This window comes from Erpetoichthys calabaricus, chromosome 3 (assembly GCF_900747795.2).
Source record: "Erpetoichthys calabaricus chromosome 3, fErpCal1.3, whole genome shotgun sequence".
Lineage (NCBI taxonomy): Eukaryota > Metazoa > Chordata > Cladistia > Polypteriformes > Polypteridae > Erpetoichthys > Erpetoichthys calabaricus.
The window spans coordinates 250,149,307-250,167,929 of record NC_041396.2 but is presented as its reverse complement, the minus strand read 5'-3'; the positions used below and the strand labels follow the sequence as shown (position 1 = coordinate 250,167,929).

At 40.4% G+C, this 18,623-nt stretch overlaps 1 protein-coding gene across 2 annotated transcripts in view; it reads left to right on the top strand.

Moving 5' to 3' along the window:
- The window catches only part of st6gal1 (ST6 beta-galactosamide alpha-2,6-sialyltranferase 1), a 136,889-nt gene that overhangs the window by 97,156 nt on the left and 21,110 nt on the right, over positions 1 to 18,623 (top strand). For both annotated transcript variants that reach the window (XM_051925219.1, XM_051925218.1), the window contains 2 exons: positions 7,297 to 7,558; positions 9,000 to 9,097. In XM_051925219.1, coding sequence (XP_051781179.1) covers positions 7,297 to 7,558; positions 9,000 to 9,097 — 360 coding nt within the window. The remainder of the gene's footprint in view (positions 1 to 7,296; positions 7,559 to 8,999; positions 9,098 to 18,623) is intronic.

Below are 18,623 nucleotides of genomic sequence, written 5' to 3'. Positions count from 1 at the left end.
ACAGGTGCTCCAGGCTTGCAAAAGAGAGACGCGCGCACGCACACACACACACAGGGAGGTGGGGGGGAGAGGCGCCCGTGCACATACACAGGAGCGTGCTAGAGAGATACACACAGGCGCTCCAGGCTCACAAAAAAGAGACGCACGCACACACACACAGAGCGATTGAGGGACGCATAAGTTAGAGAAGGCTTGTTTTTGTTTTCAGTTCTGTTTCCGGTGATCGGTTCGTAGCCTGCATTGTTGCAATGTTACTTTTCTTGGTGGTTTATTAAATTACGGATTTTTCAAATGTTCCTTTTTTCCCCTGTGCTTAAAACTCATTAAAAAAAGTGTTTTTAGCGAGAGCGGTTCCTAGCACTATAGCGCGAACTATTGCAGTGTTAGTTTTCTCTGTTGTTAAAGGTTTTCTCAGTGTTATTCAATGTTTTTACATTTAGTTTACCATTACGCTGTGCATTCTATGGTATAATTAACTATATTTGTGCTTAAAAACTAAAAAAATGTATATATTTACATACAGTTTCTACGGTCTGGAACGGATTAATTGTATTTACATACAATCCTATGGGAGAAATTGCTTCGGTTCACGACCAACTCGGTTTACGACCAGAGTTTTGGAACGAATTATGGTCGTGAACCGAGGTTCCACTGTATATGTTTCTTACCAAAACGTATGCTGTATGGCACATAGCAACTAATAATAAACACAGTACAAATCTTTCAAAAGAAGCCTGTTTTTACTAAGCAGCAATTTCAAATTTATCTTTATCTTTTCTTTTTTCCATTGTAGTCTAAGCATTTTAAACAAGCTTGCTCTTCAAACTCAAGCAGTGTCCATTTTAATTTAAAGGAAAAAATAAAGATCTGAATTCCTTAAAGTAGCTCTTCTTGTCATTTGCCTAGTTGCTCCAATTACTTTTTTTCTGTTTATTACTTCACTTTCTTTAATGTAAAGTCTAATATACCAATTGCCTTTAGCTCACTGATAAAAAAGCTTCTACTTGGTGCTCTTTGTTTGCGCTACAGGAAGTATGCTGCAAAATAAAAAAAAAAAGATGCACACTGGGTCAACTACTGTAATACCTTGCATAAATGAGCACTGCAACTAAATCACTGTAATGCTTAGAAAAGCAGGAGCTGAAAAGATTTTTACCAATCTCCGATCAAGCCTTTTTTTTTTTTTTGAGAAAATCGGCCGATTTTGAAAAAGTATATATCATTTAAATGTAATTGTTGCTGTGATTTTGTTTGAGTGGGAGTTCACCTATACTATTCACAATATGACTAAATGAAGCAGTCTTCAGATGTTGGTCTAATGAGTTGGTATAGTTTGAACAATGGTGTGGTGGTTGGTATAGTTTATACTTGTTGTTTGGTCAGTGTGCTCTGTTTATTAATGTAGTTGGAGCACATTTTCCATAGCAACCTTAATTTCTTTCTATGCAAAGGCTGAACTTCATATTTGCTGAATACAGTATGTCTTTTACTATCTTATGCTTTAAGAAGGTGAACCACAGAAGTGACTGCAGCTTCCTATTTAAATTGTGATAAAAGCTGTTTATTTTAATGTTGAGCATACAAATATTGTAATCTAATTAATACAATCTGCTGCGCATCATAATAGACAGCTTGGTGAATGAATTACTAACAGTTTTATCTTACATATTTAAACAATCATGTAACACACCCTGGAATACCTCCAGATGTGCTACAATATGCATAATATAGTTATGCTTTAAAATCTTTGTTTCAGGACAAAAGCCAAATAAAAATCACTCGGTTTCTTAAGTGCACAATAACTCGGTATGGATATATATAACGACATTGGCAATAAATGACAATACAGATTATGAAGAGTCTTGTTTATTGCAGAAACTATTACAAATTAAGCTGCGTATAGATTCAGTTTCTTGTAGAAGTTTTGTCGAAGTACTATATTAATCAAAACAAAAAGAAAATCTGTTTCCTTCAAATCTGGATGAAATAACTGTACATTTTAATGTGGGAGAGTTTGGTGTAATAACAAAATAATAACAAGAATAACAAAAAAATACAAAATAATAATAATAATACATTTTATTTATATAGTGCTTTCCCTATGCTGAAGTTTAAGTATGTACAAGCTTATCATCATCAGCAATTGTCTTTAATGTAACATTTCAACTGACAGTTGCTGCCTATGAGCTGGCTTAATTCACCCATTCATAAACCAACAAAAAGACAAACCACCTCTTACTGTAAACATACATGAGATGCTTAATTGATTAGTGTCAGACAGCAACATATATATGTTGTGACAGATAGGGGATACCACTCAGCCCCAATCCCTGGACACAACTGACACAAACAGTCACAGGGTCAAATCCAATGATTTGTATTTGTTTGTATACCTTACATATCATTCTATATACAGGGATGATGTATCCTTCTGCTTTCCTCCCAACTCTTCTTCCTCCTCAAATGTGTTGTCAACTGCCTCCTGACTCATGTCTGGCTCCTTTTAAGCCAGACCCTGGAAGTATTTCCAGTGTTTGGGCAAAGTCCAGAGGAGGTTTTCATGGTCAGGTGGAAGTGTCATAAAATAGGGATGATTGATCCCTGTAGCTCTACCTGGCTGCATCCACAATACCCAGCAGGGCTGTTCCCCAGGACTACAATTCCCAGCCTGCCCTGTGCTTCGGAATTTGGAGTAGCTACACATGAATGCTACCCTTTAGCATGTTGGGGAGTATATACTCTGAACCTTCTAACCCTCCCGACCCTTCCATAATTCTGACCTCCCTTCCAGATGAGGTATCAATTCCCAGCATGAGTCCATTCCTTTCAAGGGGCCACATTTCTTTCTGAATGAAGTGACAGACAATCCCATATGGCACATACAATATATTATATAATATTTAAATGTTCACTGCCCTCCACAGAATCACTGGCATCTCTGAGTTTTGTCATTCTGCTCTATGGGATAAAGCTTGGTAAACCTTGCAATATGTTAGAGGTAGGTTATTATCACATACTTGTATTTATGGCCAATCTAACTTTCATTTTTAAGTGGTGTGTAGATTCCTTTAAAAGATATGGGTAGTCATGTTGTTCTTGGTGCTGATGTATTGTCCTTAGTGTTTTTTCAAGATCAAGATGCAATAGTAACAGCAGTAAACTTGTCAAAGCTTCTTTAGTGCAATAGTGACAGACAGTCATGCATAGTAAAATATTAGTTTGTGTATAATTTTTTGGAAAATATTCACCGGTCCTTGCATGTTAAGGAACACTTTTAAGCAAAACTATATACAGGTTAAATCCCGTTATAGGAATATGAAATGAAATTTTCAGAATAATGAACAGTTTTTGTGGACCCCAGACAAAATCATGTTAAATGAATCTCATTTTAATGAAATATATCTCTGAATAACAAACGTTTTTTCGACCAAAAATGGCCACTGAAGATAATAATGCAATGCAAAAAATATTTATTTGCTGCTCCTATACTTTTTGCAGTGAGCCTTGCAAACCCTGCAATAGATTGTCTCAAAGAGAAAGACAGTCTGTTGCAAAATTTCTGGTCTCGGGCAGTCCTGGTGAGGCTCTGAGAGCATGTAGGCACGACATCACACACATTGCCGAATTCTGAGTCAGTGTTCCATTGAGAATCCATGTGGGCAGTTGTGTGCGAATACTGTACTGCTCGAATTTCATAGTGGTTCTCAAAATTTTCTTTGAGATGAACAAAATAAAGTGAGAAGTGGAGTCACTTTATGCTGAAAGAAAAATGAACAATCCTGGAAAAAGCTGATTCCGGAATTAAGAAAAATGACGTGGTGAAAGCATTTTGGAACTGAGCCTTCATCTTCATCTAACTAGTCATTTTTATTCTGTATTTTCATACCTACGTTTCTATTAAAAAAATTTCATCTATTACATCTAAGCTTGGAATCATCACTGTGGCAGACGCGGTCTGGAGAAGAAAGATCAGGATAAAGTGAGAAAGAGCAGATCAAAGCCCAGTGTTAAATGTTAAACATTGTGCGATAAGCACAGTACGGAGATACCCTGATCCTACAGAGGAAAACCAGTTGCTTTTCCGTTGGTTTACTGTTTACCAGACACAGCAGAGCAGCTATCGGAGCTGTCCTTGCACCGCTGCCATTAGACATGGCTAAACATCAGTGGCCCGGTCATAATACTATACATATTTTCCCCATATTCGTTATAACAAAATTCCATTAAAATGAAATATCTTTGTGTGTGTCCTGCGGTGGGTTGGCACCCTGCCTGGGATTGGTTCCTGCCTTGTGCCCTGTGTTGGCTGGGATTGGCTCCAGCAGACCCCCGTGACCCTGTGTTCAGATTCAGCGGGTTGGAAAATGGATGAATGGATGGATGAAGTATCTTTATGGTCCCGTGAGCTTCATTATAACAGAATTCCACCTGTATTTTATGGGTGTTTTATCTTTATCTCTGATTTTGAGCACTGTATGAAATTGTACCTGTTTAGAGGGATGACAGCTTCCCAAACGTTGTTTTTAGATCAACCAGATAGGCCATTTTTATATCCTACTAGCTGATTACCCAGTGGCTTCGCTCACTGAGTGCAAGGGTAAAAAATAAAATGTAGTATTTATAAAATAAGTTTATTTGTTGAAAAATAAAATTGGCAATTTACAAAGAGCATTTACAATAAAATAGAAATCAATATAAAACAACATTATTAACATCGTTATCATATGAGAATATGAAGTAATATATAAAAAGCACATTGCATATAAATATAAATTATTAAACAGTAAAATATTTTGATAAAAGAATTTCAACAACATATAAGAAGCATATAAATTATTAAACAGTAAAACATTAACATTTAAGAAGTAAAGATACATTGAGTACTACTGCAGTGCTTTCGGGTATACTACATTTTTTGTTTGCCCATTATGTGCATAAATGTATAAATTTTTTGGTGTACCTACCTGAGAACACGCGACATATAACTGACCGTGGGAGAAGCATGGATTTTAAACACGTGTTGAGTTCATCCGCTGGTGTCCCTCGTGGACTAACTGGTAATGTTTGACGAAAATCTCCTGCGAGTAAAACGCCAGTACCTCCCATTATTTTGCTAGGATCTCTGAGATCTTGCATTGTTCGGTTCAAGGCTTCATAAGCTCTTTTATGTGCCATGGTGCACTCATCCCAAACTATTATCTTTGAATGTTGCAAGACTTTTGCCTTTCCAGAGCCCTTGCGTATGTTGCAAATTGGGTTTACGTCGTGAGCGAGGTTTAAAGGTAATCACAATGCCGAATGTGCTGTACGGCCTCCATCTAATAATGTAGAAGCGATTCCCGATGACGCTACAGCCAGAGCTATGTCACCATTCGCTCTCTCGGCAAGAATTAGGTTTATTAAGAATGTTTTTCCTGTTCCTCTGTGGTCATACGTCATTTCCATTTCAAACACTCATACGTAATTTCCGTTTCAAACGCGAAAAGCATTTTATATACAGGTGCTGGTCATAAAATTAGAATATCATGACAAAGTTGATTTATTTCAGTAATTCCATTCAAAAAGTGAAACTTGTATATTAGATTCATTCATTACACACATACTGATGTATTTCAAATGTTTATTTCTTTTAATGTTGATGATTATAACTGACAACTAATGAAAGTCCCTAATTCAGTATCTCGGAAAATTAGAATATCAATTAAGACCAATGCAAAAAAAGGATTTTTAGAAATGTTGGCCAACTGAAAGGTATGAACATGAAAAGTATGAGCATGTACAGCACTCAATATTTAGTTGGGGCTCCTTTGGCCTGGATTACTGCAGCAATGCGGCGTGGCATGGAGTCGATCAGTCTGTGGCACTGCTCAGGTGTTATGAGAGCCCATGTTGCTCTGATAGTGGCCTTCAGCTCTTCTGAATTGTTGGGTCTGACGTATTGCATCTTCCTCTTCACAATACCCCATAGATTTTCTATAGGGTTAAAGTCAGGCGAGTTTGCTGGCCAATCAAGAACAGGGATACCATGGTCCTAAAACCAGGTACTGGTAGCTTTGGCACTGTGTGCAGGTGCCTGGTCCTGTTGGAAAATGAAATCTGCATCTCCATAAAGTTCGTCAGCAGCAGGAAGCATGAAGTGCTCTAAAACTTCCTGGTAGACGGCTGCGTTGACCTTGGACCTCAGAAAACACAATGGACCAACACTGACTGTGGAAACTTTACACTGGACCTCACGCAACGTGGATTCTGTGCCTCTCCTCTCTTCCTCCAGACTCTGGGACCTTGATTTCCAAAGGAAATGCAAAATTTACTTTCATCAGAGAACATAACTTTGGACCACTCAGCAGCAGTCCAGTCCTTTTTGTCTTTAGCCCAGGCGAGACGCTTCTGACGCTGTCTCTTGTTCAAGAGTGGCTTGACACAAGGAATGCGACAGGTGAAACCCATGTCTTGCATACGTCTGTGCGTGGTGGTTCTTGAAGCACTGACTCCAGCTGCAGTCCACTCTTTGTGAATCTCCCCCACATTTTTGAATGGGTTTTGTTTCACAATCCTCTCCAGGGTGTGGTTATCCCTATTGCTTGTACACTTTTTTCTACCACATCTTGTCCTTCACTTCGCCTCTCTATTAATGTACATGGACACAGAGCTCTGTGAACAGCCAGCCTCTTTAGCAATGACCTTTTGTGTCTTGCCCTCCTTGTGCAAGGTGTCAATGGTCGTCTTTTGGACAACTGTCAAGTCAGCAGTCTTCCCCATGATTGTGTAGCCTACATAACTAGACTGAGAGACCATTTAAAGGCTTTTGCAGGTGTTTTGAGTTAATTAGCTGATTAGAGTGTGGCACCAGGTGTCTTCAATATTGAACCTTTTCACAATATTCTAATTTTCCGAGATACTGAATTTGGGACTTTCATTAGTTGTCAGTTATAATCATGAACATTAAAAGAAATAAACATTTGAAATACATCAGTCTGTGTGTAATGAATGAATCTAATAAACAAGTTTCACTTTTTGAATGGAATTACTGAAATAAATCAACTTTGTCATGATATTCTAATTTTATGACCAGCACCTGTATATAGATACATTGGAGGGCTGTGGATCAGTTATAGTTGTGGCTCTGACACTATATAAGCTACATAAGCTTTTTGCAGAAAGGTAAGCAGTGGAAAATTGGATATTAAGTGAAGTTAATTCACTTGTGGTGTTTGTGAGTTTCCTTTTCAAAGTACCTTTGTTTATATAAGAAAATCTTATGAATTTCTCACTCTTTTATTCATTTTCCTCTTTTAGGCCATGAATAAGTATGGTGTCAATTTTGAGAGCAAAAAGAGCAAGTCCGGAGTGCACCAGAGTGGTATGGCACTTCTTTGTGAATTGAAGGAATATGTCAGGGTGGAAATGCTAAACCCGGATTTGCATCCTTTCTCTGGCTTCAACTGGAGCAGCCTGCTTCCCAAACGCAATTTGTCAGCAGAACTTGGTTCACTCAAAACCTGTGCAGTAGTGTCTTCAGCTGGTTCTTTAAAGAGATCTGGACTGGGCAAAGAAATTGGTAAGCAAACAGAGATTAATTTAGGAAATAAGTTAGAGCAATAACAAGTGCACTAAGTAAAATGTGAAACACAGGGGAGCCCAGAAAATTTATGAACTAAACAGAGTTAGAGGAAAAGTGGTATAGAGTATTGACTGACCAAGAGGAGTTGTATTGGTAGTGGTTATAGGGTAAGATATATTATATTTAGAAAGACTATTTATAAACAGATTTATTATGGTTTTTACCATTATTTGTGGCAACTGTTAGAATGATGTTATACTGTATATTCAGGCTGCAACAATACTATTTAAATATAATAATAACTGCTGAATAAGAATATTCACATCAACCTGTGTTAATTAGTCAAGAGTCCTGTCTTAAATTCACAACCTTGATCCCTTCATGTGCTTCATGTTCATTCACTGCTATGATTTATTGGAATAATTTATTTAATAATGGTCTAGCAAAGAATGCAAATGTTTTGGATACTGTGAACATACGACTGGGATACCTGACATGTGGATTTTGTAACATGAGTTACTTTCATTTTTTAATGGACATTTTAATATTGCCTTCCTTTGTTCAGCATTGCCCTCCCTTCCCCTGCTGGCCCCCACTGAAGTGTAGCAAAAAACTTTTTTTGTCTCCCTTCTCCATAAAAGCATCACATTAAACTTTTAAAAACAACATTCACTACAAATAGATTAAATAAAATTATAATTTTTCGATGTAATATTCCTTTAACAACAATGCAGGATAGATAGAGATGGCAACAGTTCTGATTTCTTTTGGAACATTATTAACATAATCAGTTTAGTTTACTGAGTATGTAAAATGACATGTGGGAAATTAACAGAAAATCAAAAGATGTTTCCAGACAATAAAATAATATAAAATAAGTACATATCTTAACTACATAAGGATCTGAAAATTAAAATACATAGGATAGTAAGATCAGTAAGAGTGTGTCATTAAGGAAGATCTGAAGTGGTTAATGCCTAAATTAGGGTCAGTGTTTTCCCTATAGTGGAAAACCAGTTTTATTAAATGCTTTACTGGAAGGGAAAAACAATTTAGAAAACAGAGCTGCAGTAAGCAATGGCCCACACAGATAGGTCAGAGATCAGTTATTTTTGTAGCACTTAGCTAATTTAAGCAGATTAGAATCCTGGAGCTCTTTTGGCACATATCTGAAACAAGACAATTTGAACAGTAGCAGAACAAGAGTATTTGTCAGTTCAGTACACTGTAAGAAACCATTTTATTTGAAATGGTAAAAGATAACATTCTAAACTGAACAATACATTTGTGAGGAAGTGATAAAGAAAGTTGCTCCAGTATATAGGGCGGATAGAAATCTTCTACTGACTTTCTGTCTCAGGAGTGTCCTATTACCTTCTACTTTTCAAGATTAATGTATGCCTGAACCTATAAATCTGCTTCTTAATATCTTTGGCAGATACTCATGACGCTGTGCTTCGATTTAATGCCGCTCCCATCAAGGGCTATGAAAAAGATGTTGGGATTAAGACAACAATACGACTCATTAACTCTCAGGTGAGTAGCTGGAATAGGCTTTCAGGATCAAGGATTCTTTGCTGCATGGTTGTTCCTGTTTAAACTTTTGAACTACTGAAATGTATTGTAATGAGTATAAGGTAGAAACCAGGACTGCTCAAGACTTGTTGTTCCATTACAGTGCAGAAAGCCGGTAATTTATATGATATCTATTCATGGTAAACATTTACAAATGCAGTGATATACATAATAAGATTTACATTCTTAAACTTTATCTCCCCGTACACATTGGTCAGTGCCTCCTAAACTTACCTTTGATTTTTTTCCCAGGTCATTCTGAAAGTGTTCTGGTCTGAATGCACAATACACTGCTTAGATAGATAGATAGATAGATAGATAGATAGATAGATAGATAGATAGATAGATAGATAGATAGATAGATAGATAGATAGATAGATAGATAGATAGATAGATAGATAGATAGATAGATAGATAGATAGATAGATAGATAGATAGATAGATAGATAGATAGATAGATAGATAGATAGATAGATAGATAGATACTTTATTAATCCCCAAGGTGAAATTCACATACTCCAGCAGCAGCATACTGATAAAAACAATATTAATTAAAGAGCAATAAAAACGCAGTGCAAGTTAAAAAAAAAAAAAAAAAAAGCAAGGTGGAGAGTGCAAGGCAGGTAATCTTGACAATACAAGACAATAATCTTGTATAGTGTTAATGTTTACCCCCCCCCAGCTGGAATTGAAGAGTCGCATAGTGTGGGGGAGGAAGGATCTCCTCAGTCTGTCAGTGGAGCAGGACAGTGACAGCAGTCTGTCGCTGAAGCTGCTCCTCTGTCTGGAGATGATACTGTTCAGTGGATGCAGTGGATTCTCCATGATTGACAGGAGCCTGCTCAGTGCCCGTCGCTCTGCCACAGATGTCAAACTGTCCAGCTCCGTGCCTACAATAGAGCTTGCCTTCCTCACCAGTTTATCCAGGCATGAGGTGTCCCTCTTCTTTATGCTGCCTCACCACAGCGTAGAAGAGGGCGCTCTCCACAACCGTCTGATAGAACATCTGCAGTATCTTATTGCAGATGTTGAAGGATGCCAGCCTTCTAAGGAAGTGTAGTCGGCTCTGTCTTTTCTTACACAAAGCATCAGTATTGGCAGTCCAGTCCAGTTTATCATCCAGCTGCACTCCCAGGTATTTATAGGTCTGTACCCTCTGCACACAGTCACCTCTGATAATCACTGGGTTCAGGAGGGGCCTGGGCCTCCTAAAATCCACCACCAGCTCTTTGGTTTTACTGGTGTTCTGGTGTAGGTGGTTTGAGTCGCACCATTTAACAAAGTCCTTGATTAGGTTCCTATACTACTCCTCCTGCCCACTCCTGATGCAGCCCACAATGGCAGTGTCGTCAGCGAACTTTTGCACGTGGCAGGACTCTGAGTTGTATTGGAAGTCTGATGTATATAGACTGAACAGGACTGGAGAAAGCACAGTCCCCTGCAGCACTCCTGTGCTGCTGACCACAATGTCAGACCTGCAGTTCCCGAGACGCACATACTGAGGTCTGTCTGTAAGATAGTCCACGATCCATGCCACCAGGTATGAATCTACTCCCATCTCTGTCAGCTTGTCACTAAGGAGCCGAGGTTGGATGGTGTTGAAGGCACTAGAGAAGTCCAGAAACATAATTCTTACAGCACCACTGCCTCTGTCCAAGTGGGAGAGGGATCGGTGTAGCATATACTGTAGATGATGGCATCTTATGGCATGCTTATATTATTAATCAGTTTCACATGTTCTTTTACATTGTGTGGTGACTATGTAATGTGTGTGACTGCAACCAGTCGTGACTCTGAATGAGTAACAGTAGGCTTTATCTGTAGTTGCAGTTGTGGACACTTTTTGTGACTGAAGACAGAGAAGAAAATTAAAATTAGTCAAAACCTTTTATTAATACATACCAGGCAAGGGTAAAATGTCAGAGAAACACAGTCCTAGGACACCGCGCTTCATCTGCCTCGAGCGCAGATGTCCTTGTTCTTTTATACCTTTCTAATCTCCTGATCGTTGACCACGTAAGCAAAAAATAGCGTCCTGACTCATTGTACTTTTCCAATTTTGTAAAGTCATTACCCTAAAGGTATATTTTCTTGTCACACACATCATCAAAAGAAACTTCCAGAAAGTATACATGCTTTTTGTCACGTACGCAAAACACAAACAAGTTTCATCATTCTGTCCTATTTTCTATACACACATACATTTTGTTCAATTACATCTTTTTATGTTTTCACACTCCTCCCTTTTTGAACAAAATGATGTGGGCAATATAATTCTATCTTGAAATGGTTGATGAAGGGGAAGGGGGAGAGAAAGTGGAAGAAACTATACGAGACATGCGCTCCTCATGTAGCATATATGCCCTTTCCATAGAGGCGGTAAAGTACTTAGCACAGACACCTCCCTTTTCCGCAAGTAACATGTCCAGGGCTAGACGATTTTGCCAAGTCATCAGAGAAGTACGATCAAGCTGTTCATGTATGCCTTCAATAGCGTCTTTGGTGAAGTTAAGGAAACGTTGTTGGTTATAATAAAGGTAATTAATCCAGTCTACATTCTTATTAATAGTAATTTGGGGTATGATAGATTCAAAACCGGCTGCGACTTGATCCCTAGCTTTAAATCTGTCTGGGACACCCCTAGGGACTCCAATAGCATCTATGTATACTCCAGGGCCATGTAAGGAGATATTAGTAGGCGTATGGAAAAGGGAGCGGGTATGTCGGAAATAAAAAGGAGGTGTGGAATAATATGGGGAGTGAGAGGGAGGTAAAGATAGAAGTCTAAAAGGCATAACTAATTGGATTGGAGCACAGGTACCAGACCAGTTAGGGGGAAGGGTGGCAAATAATTTGGACCTACGACACATCCACCAAATATCTGATCTAGGAGTGGTTTGGGAGAGAAGAAAGGAAGACAGAACGGTGTTCAGAGAAAAGTTAACCTGAAAAGTTTGAGAACAGAAAGAAAATGGTAATTCTCCTACCCATGTCGTTCCATAAGATTTGAAACATGTATAATTTCCTTCGTGAGTTTGAAACATAGGGGTATCCATGTGACGGGTGGGGGGAAAAAGAATAGATAGATTAGAACACTTTGAACCAGAGAGGGGTTTCTTGGAAGTAGTGAATAAGTACAGAAGGCAGGGCAACCCCACGGGGTCAGAAATGTTAGATAATGGGAAAGGGACTGTAGCTAAATGGGGACGGGCTGCAGCGCACGCATAACAATGAGAACGATTAACTTGCTTAGCTGAATAGAGAACCCACTGCAACCATCTATTCTGATCTCCATAACCAGTTTCTACTGAAAAAGTGGATGAAAGGGTGGAAATATTCATAATCTTAACAGGAGAAAAATCTGAACCAAAAGTTGGGGAGATGGGTGTGTGTGCCAGAGAATGAGGGGTGTTAGTAACAGGATCGTCAATCTTAATTAGAAATCTCCCTAAAGGGTCTGTTCCAGATACATATGCCCCTAATACATAAATACCTGAGTCATGTAAAGAGGGGTTCTTCAAAGTAATGATCAAGGGGTTACAATGGTTGTCAGCACATTCATGAGAGGCATGTCCTTTTATGATAGAAAACCGATTTTTCAAACCGTATTTTTGGGCCTCAAAAGGTTGATAACCCCAGTCCTCAGTTCCAGTGTTAGCAAAAACCCATTGCCAGTTGTCGCAGTCACTTCCCCTCATACACACGTATTTGTCAGATCCGGTCCACTGGGCTTGTCGACCAGTCCCACAGTTGATAATAGAGCAGAAATCAAACTGCACTGATGTGGTAATTCCTAACGGGAAAGTCAAGGTGACCAGGGCAGTAGACAAGGGAAAAGAAAAGCATAGTAGCACAGCAATCAAGGGTGCCATCTCTTGCAATGTGAGGGGTGAATCCAGGCAGGCAGTCCTTCAACTTTCACGGCGTGTGGTGTGGATAGAAGAATTTGGAATGATCCTCTCCACCTAGGCTGATGCCAGTGTTTCCTCCGAGTATCTCGAACCAGGATCCAGGTGCCCAAAGGAATTGGTAAATCCTTGGAAAGGGGGCTGGTCCTCCAGGCTTGATTAACCTGCTGGTGGATTTCCTTCAACGAGGTTCGCAAACCTGCAAGACTAGAGAGAAAATCATTGTCCACAGTATGCAAATTCACATTACAACCATGCCAACGGGCATGGGACGTCCGGTCAGAATCTCAAACGGCGATAGTCCCAGTTGTCGGTGTGTCCGTCCCCTTAGTCCCATTAAAGCTAAGGGTAGTGCATCCGGCCATGATAAATTAGTTTGTTCACAAAATTTTTTTCGAGTTTAAAGTGCCATTGCATCGTTCTACGATGCCTCCGCTTTGGGGATGGTATTCACAATAGCCAGGTGGTTAATTATTTATAATGGAGTTCACAAAATGAGTGCCATTATCTGTTTGTAACTTTTGAGGGATACCCCATCTTGGAATAATCTCTTTAGCTACTGTTTTGGCATCGCTGTGTTTTGAAGGGAAAACCTCTATTCATCGGGAGAACACATCGACAATCACAAGACAATATCGGTACCCTTTAGACGGGGTTAGTTCAATGAAATCCATTTGGAGGTGTTCAAACGGACCCATTGGATTAGGGGTAACGGCGGGACTTACCTGGGTACCTTTTCCCACATTAAACTTTTGACATATTGCACAGCATCTGCAAAATTGCTCTGCATATGTAGAGAAACCTACAGCTTCCCAATGTTTTTCAACATCTCTTTTACAATTGCATTTCATTCATAGAATAAAGTTTTCTTTCAATTGTACTTTATTCACAGAAATCTCTCACGCGAGGTTGTGCTTAAAGGTTATCTATGCAACATACTTAAACGCGTCTTTTCCTTCATGTTTATTGTTACAACTTCTCAGGCCGCAAGCTGGTATCACTTTCAAAGCATTCCCAACAACAAGAAAGCATTCCCATTACGCGGTCACAAAGAACATTCTGACTTAACAAGGAAAACATACGTGCTTGAACCTTTATTCGTATCAAGTGTGCTGACCACTGCGTCACCATGCTCTTCCTTTATAGTACCTAAAATACACAACTTCCATTCATATCACAATTATTAAAAGAGTATTTTTCCTTCAAACTTGATCAGGGTTTAAAAGGAAAAATATTTTGTATATTTACAAGCCTTAAACGAAAGTGGAGACATTCATTTGCGTTAAACCAATTACACAAATCGATAATTATCTTTTTCAGTTTTTAGTTAGAGCTCTCCAGTACTGGTCTTAAATCCCCTTAGTTTCCATAGTGCTCCATGATCATGGCAGACTCCAAAAGCATACCTGGAATCTGTATAAATTGTTACGATCTTCCCTTCGGACAGCTGACATGCTTGAGTGAGTGCTACGAGTTCAGCTGTTTTGTGCACTTAGCTTGATGAAATTCGATTTGCTTCCAGCAGGCGGTCCCCTTGGACCACTGCGTAACTGGTTTAGGGCGCTCCATTTTTCAATTGTAACATTTGACAAAGTACAGAGTACATTCTGATACTCATAGGGATCCCTTTAATACACTCTATAACACACAAAATCACCCAAACCATTTTCAACACACTTCACCCCAGTATTATTCTATATTTACACTATATTTGGAAACAATGCAGCAAAGGAAACAGAAACAAATGGACTCTGAAGAAAAGCAAGTTCCACTCTTCAGAACAAACAAACATAAAACAGCCTCTCATGATGTTAGCTGGTGTTAACACAATCCTGCTCAGCTAAACGGCGCCGGTTTCCAGATCAAGGAGACTCCGAGAAACCACACGGTACGATACCACAGCAAGACCGCATTCCCAGAAAAAGGCTACAGTCACAGAGAATATTAACTCCTTTAAATACACACGTCACAAGAAAAAAGAAAAGGACAGAAGAAATTTCATGTGAACTACATCCGTGCTTGCTAATACAGCTTCTGTTGTTGCAGCCACAGCACGAAGACACGGAGGAAGTGCTGCGGCCACTGGATCCAGTTTTTTTAGAAAAAATAAGTCACCGGTCTTTGTTTATCTCCATGTTGTTTCCATGTTGTTGCGTCAGTACTGCATTCATAAATCCCTGCTTTTCGTCCACGAACAAAGTGAATGGACGAGAATGATCAGGCAAACCTAGCGCGGGCGCAGATAAAAGAGTAGTTTTGAGGTTACAGAGAGCCTTCTCAGCCAATTGTTGCAACGGCTGTGCTCTTTCAGTAAAATTTAGAACCCACTGTCTGCAGTAGCCCAGAATACCTAAAACAGACATAACCTATTGTTTTGTTTAGCTGCAGCTTAACCTTAGAAACTTTATGGCCATTTTCCCACAGAAACAGCAACAATTTCTGGGTGTCTATTGTACAATTTTCTTCCGTCGCGCTACATATCATTATGTCATCTACATACTGTATCAATGTACTACCTCTTTCCGGCCAAAAGCCGTCCAAATTTTGGGCAAGAGCTTGTCCATAAACACAAAGGGCTTCTCTGTATCCCTGAGGCATGACGGTCCATGTCCATCGGCGGTACCGCGTTTGACGAGATCGGGATGTACGGCGGAGATGCCAGCCTCTGCTTCGGGAGACAAAGGATATTGGGCACGGTGCGAGCGGAAGGAGGATTTCGGGTGGATCACCAGAGGCTCACAGTGATGGCTATCCTTTGAAACACTACTTTAGTTATTAAATGGTCAGGAGTATCAAAAATACCTGGAGTAACTTGTAACCAGTCTGTTCTTTCAAGGCATCTTACCACCCATGGTCCTATTTTCTCCCATTTAACAGTGTGTGATTTAGCTAAGGAAATATGAGGCACTATGCTGCCAAGATAATATATATGCTGTGAGCATGTAAGATGAACAGAAGCAGCTACCTTTGTGGATGAAATAAAAACACAGTAGATGTGAAGGGTTTCGGGGCAAGTACCAGAAATAAGGAAAGATTCTAGCCAGGTGGTGTCTACTTCTATAGGGAAGTATTGGGCAGTACAGTGTAAAATGTCAGGGGCCTGTAAATTGAGAAAAAGACAAAGGGAAAAAGAGTGTAGGGCTTTGAGGAGAATGGTGTGTGGGGAAATATCTCATGCTGCAAAAGAGGGTTTGGGATAAGGGGTAATTTGACACAACAACTTGGGGGTTGAACAAGGTATGTCCGCCAGGACGTGACTGGACTTGAAGAAGTTTTGATACTTGAAGAAGGTGAGGTTGTCCAGAAGCAGTAAGCACAGTAACAGTTTCGTTTGAGGTAGGGACCTTTGCTAGCGAGCGAGTAGATCAAGTGGCACCAGTGTCGATTAAGAAAACAGTCTCAGTGCCATCAACGAACAATGTCAGTAAAGGATCAGTCTCTGAATTATGGGTGAGCAAAGGTAGTTGAAAAGAGTGGCTGGAGGTCCCAGCGTTTTCCTATGGCCGGTATTGTTAGTCAGGGGTGTCAGAGGAAACAGGTGGAATAAGGGGAGGTGGGGGCTGTTGCTGTCTGTAAGGGCACTCCCGACGAAAATGTCCAGTTTCACCACAAGCGTGGCAAGAGTAGGAATTAACATTGGGATTAAAGGGAGAGGGAATAAAAGGATTCTTAGTGTGGTCAACAGGAGGAGCTCTAAAACCACCTCGTCCTCTTCCTCGTCCTCGTCCCCTTCCTCTAAAGCCATATCCTCGACCTTGGTCAGGAGCATTCCTGGTATAATAGTTCATCTGTGCTGCCAATAATTTGGCATGAGAGTCCGATTCGGCATGTTCAGCATGTCGTTTGACTTCATCAAACGTGGCACTTTCCCACTCAATACAGGAAGTGCGGACCTTGTTTTGTATATCAAGGCGCAAACCGGAAACAAAAGGTGGAACTGCAGCTCGGGTGCGGTCATCAGCATTTCCCAAGCCCGAGTGATTAGCCATAAGGTCTTGAATCCTATGTGCCCATTCATCAACCGTTTCGTGTCTCTTTTGTTTTGCAGCAGAAATAAGGGACCAGTCCGTTCCTTTTTTATACGCCTCCCATTGTGGGTTAAAATCGCCTTCTCCACCTATCCCCTGTCCTCGAGTAAAAGCTGGGTTCCATACCCATGGAACGTCATTGCGGACACCCCTGCTAACAGTGGCCCATGTGGTCCCAAGCTTTCGACGAAGTACCTGGGTCCATTCAGCAGCATTAGGCTTATACATGCTATCTAACTGATCAAGTTGTTCAACAAATTTTAGTCCTCCTACTTCTTTTGGATCTGGAAGTGCATTCACGACATCTTTTAGTTCTTGGATGTCCCAATTCCGATTTATCATAACTGTTGTGGGATTTTGGGGTCCAGCTGGATGGGCAGGGTTATAATGGGGATTGGGAACTTCTATTAAAGGGCAAGTAAGTGAAGGATTAGAGGAGAAAAAAGTTGGAGCTGGTTTGTGACTTCGAGTGCATTTGGAGACGGGGGTTTGTCTAGTACAGGGTGAGTCATAGTGATCTGTGCCTGGGGAATCATCAGGGGAAACTTCTGCTAGTTGTAGTGCAGGGGGGGGCAATCGGAATGGGGGATAGAGGAGGGGATAATAGAGGTGTCTGAGGTTGGTTCTGAGGAGGGGAAAAAAATAATAGGATAAATCTAAACCTGTCTTCTTTTTCTATAAATTTTCTAGGAGACCCATTTTTACGGGGCGTCTGTTGATCCTCCGAAAATAATCCTTCCAGCACTAATGATTTTGATCCCCCTGTGCGGCGATTAACAGGCTTACTGTTATAAGTTCCCATTATGTTCCCTTGCCCTCCCGGGTCCTGTATTTAATTTTCCAACTATATACTGATTCGCCTAATCCCTTGTACGTATGAATCAGCGAGGCATTAAGTGTGCCACTCACTAAACCTAAACTGTTCCCTTCTTAGTTTCAAGGGGAGACACCTAACTATCGGTACTGATCCAGTTCCCAGGAGAACACGGTTTTGTTGCTTATTCCGTATGTAGATTTATTTATTCCTTCCTAACAGCAATCCTGCAATCTATGCTCTTTTCGGTTTATATTTCCATACCACCCCGTTACTCGTCCCGTTAGCCTGTCCGCTCACATCCCCGGATTCCAGCTCAGGTGACTTCGTGTCCGATTCGGTTCAGCAGAATACTACATCAATACGTCCAGCCGAGTCTAGGATATGGGTGAGGCCAGTATCCTTTCGTCAGACCTTTCGTATGCGTCAAACTGCTTGGGTCAAGTCTCCATCACCTTAAGCAACCCGTTGAGATATGAGTATGACTAGACGGTCAACAGGAAACTCGCCCTCCCGTTATTTAGAAAATAAAAAATGTTCGGAAATCCCCCGGTGCTTACCCCAGCCTGGAAGTGTGCAAGCTCTGTCTGGAAATCCGTTCAGTCACCGTGGATGTAGCAAAGAGGAGACCAGGGACTCCTCACGCAAGAACTGTTTCAGGACAGGGCAGTCCTAACTTTTGCCGGAGCTGCATGCTCTGCTGCCGGAGCGCTCAAGTTGACGGCAGTCCGCTGGTA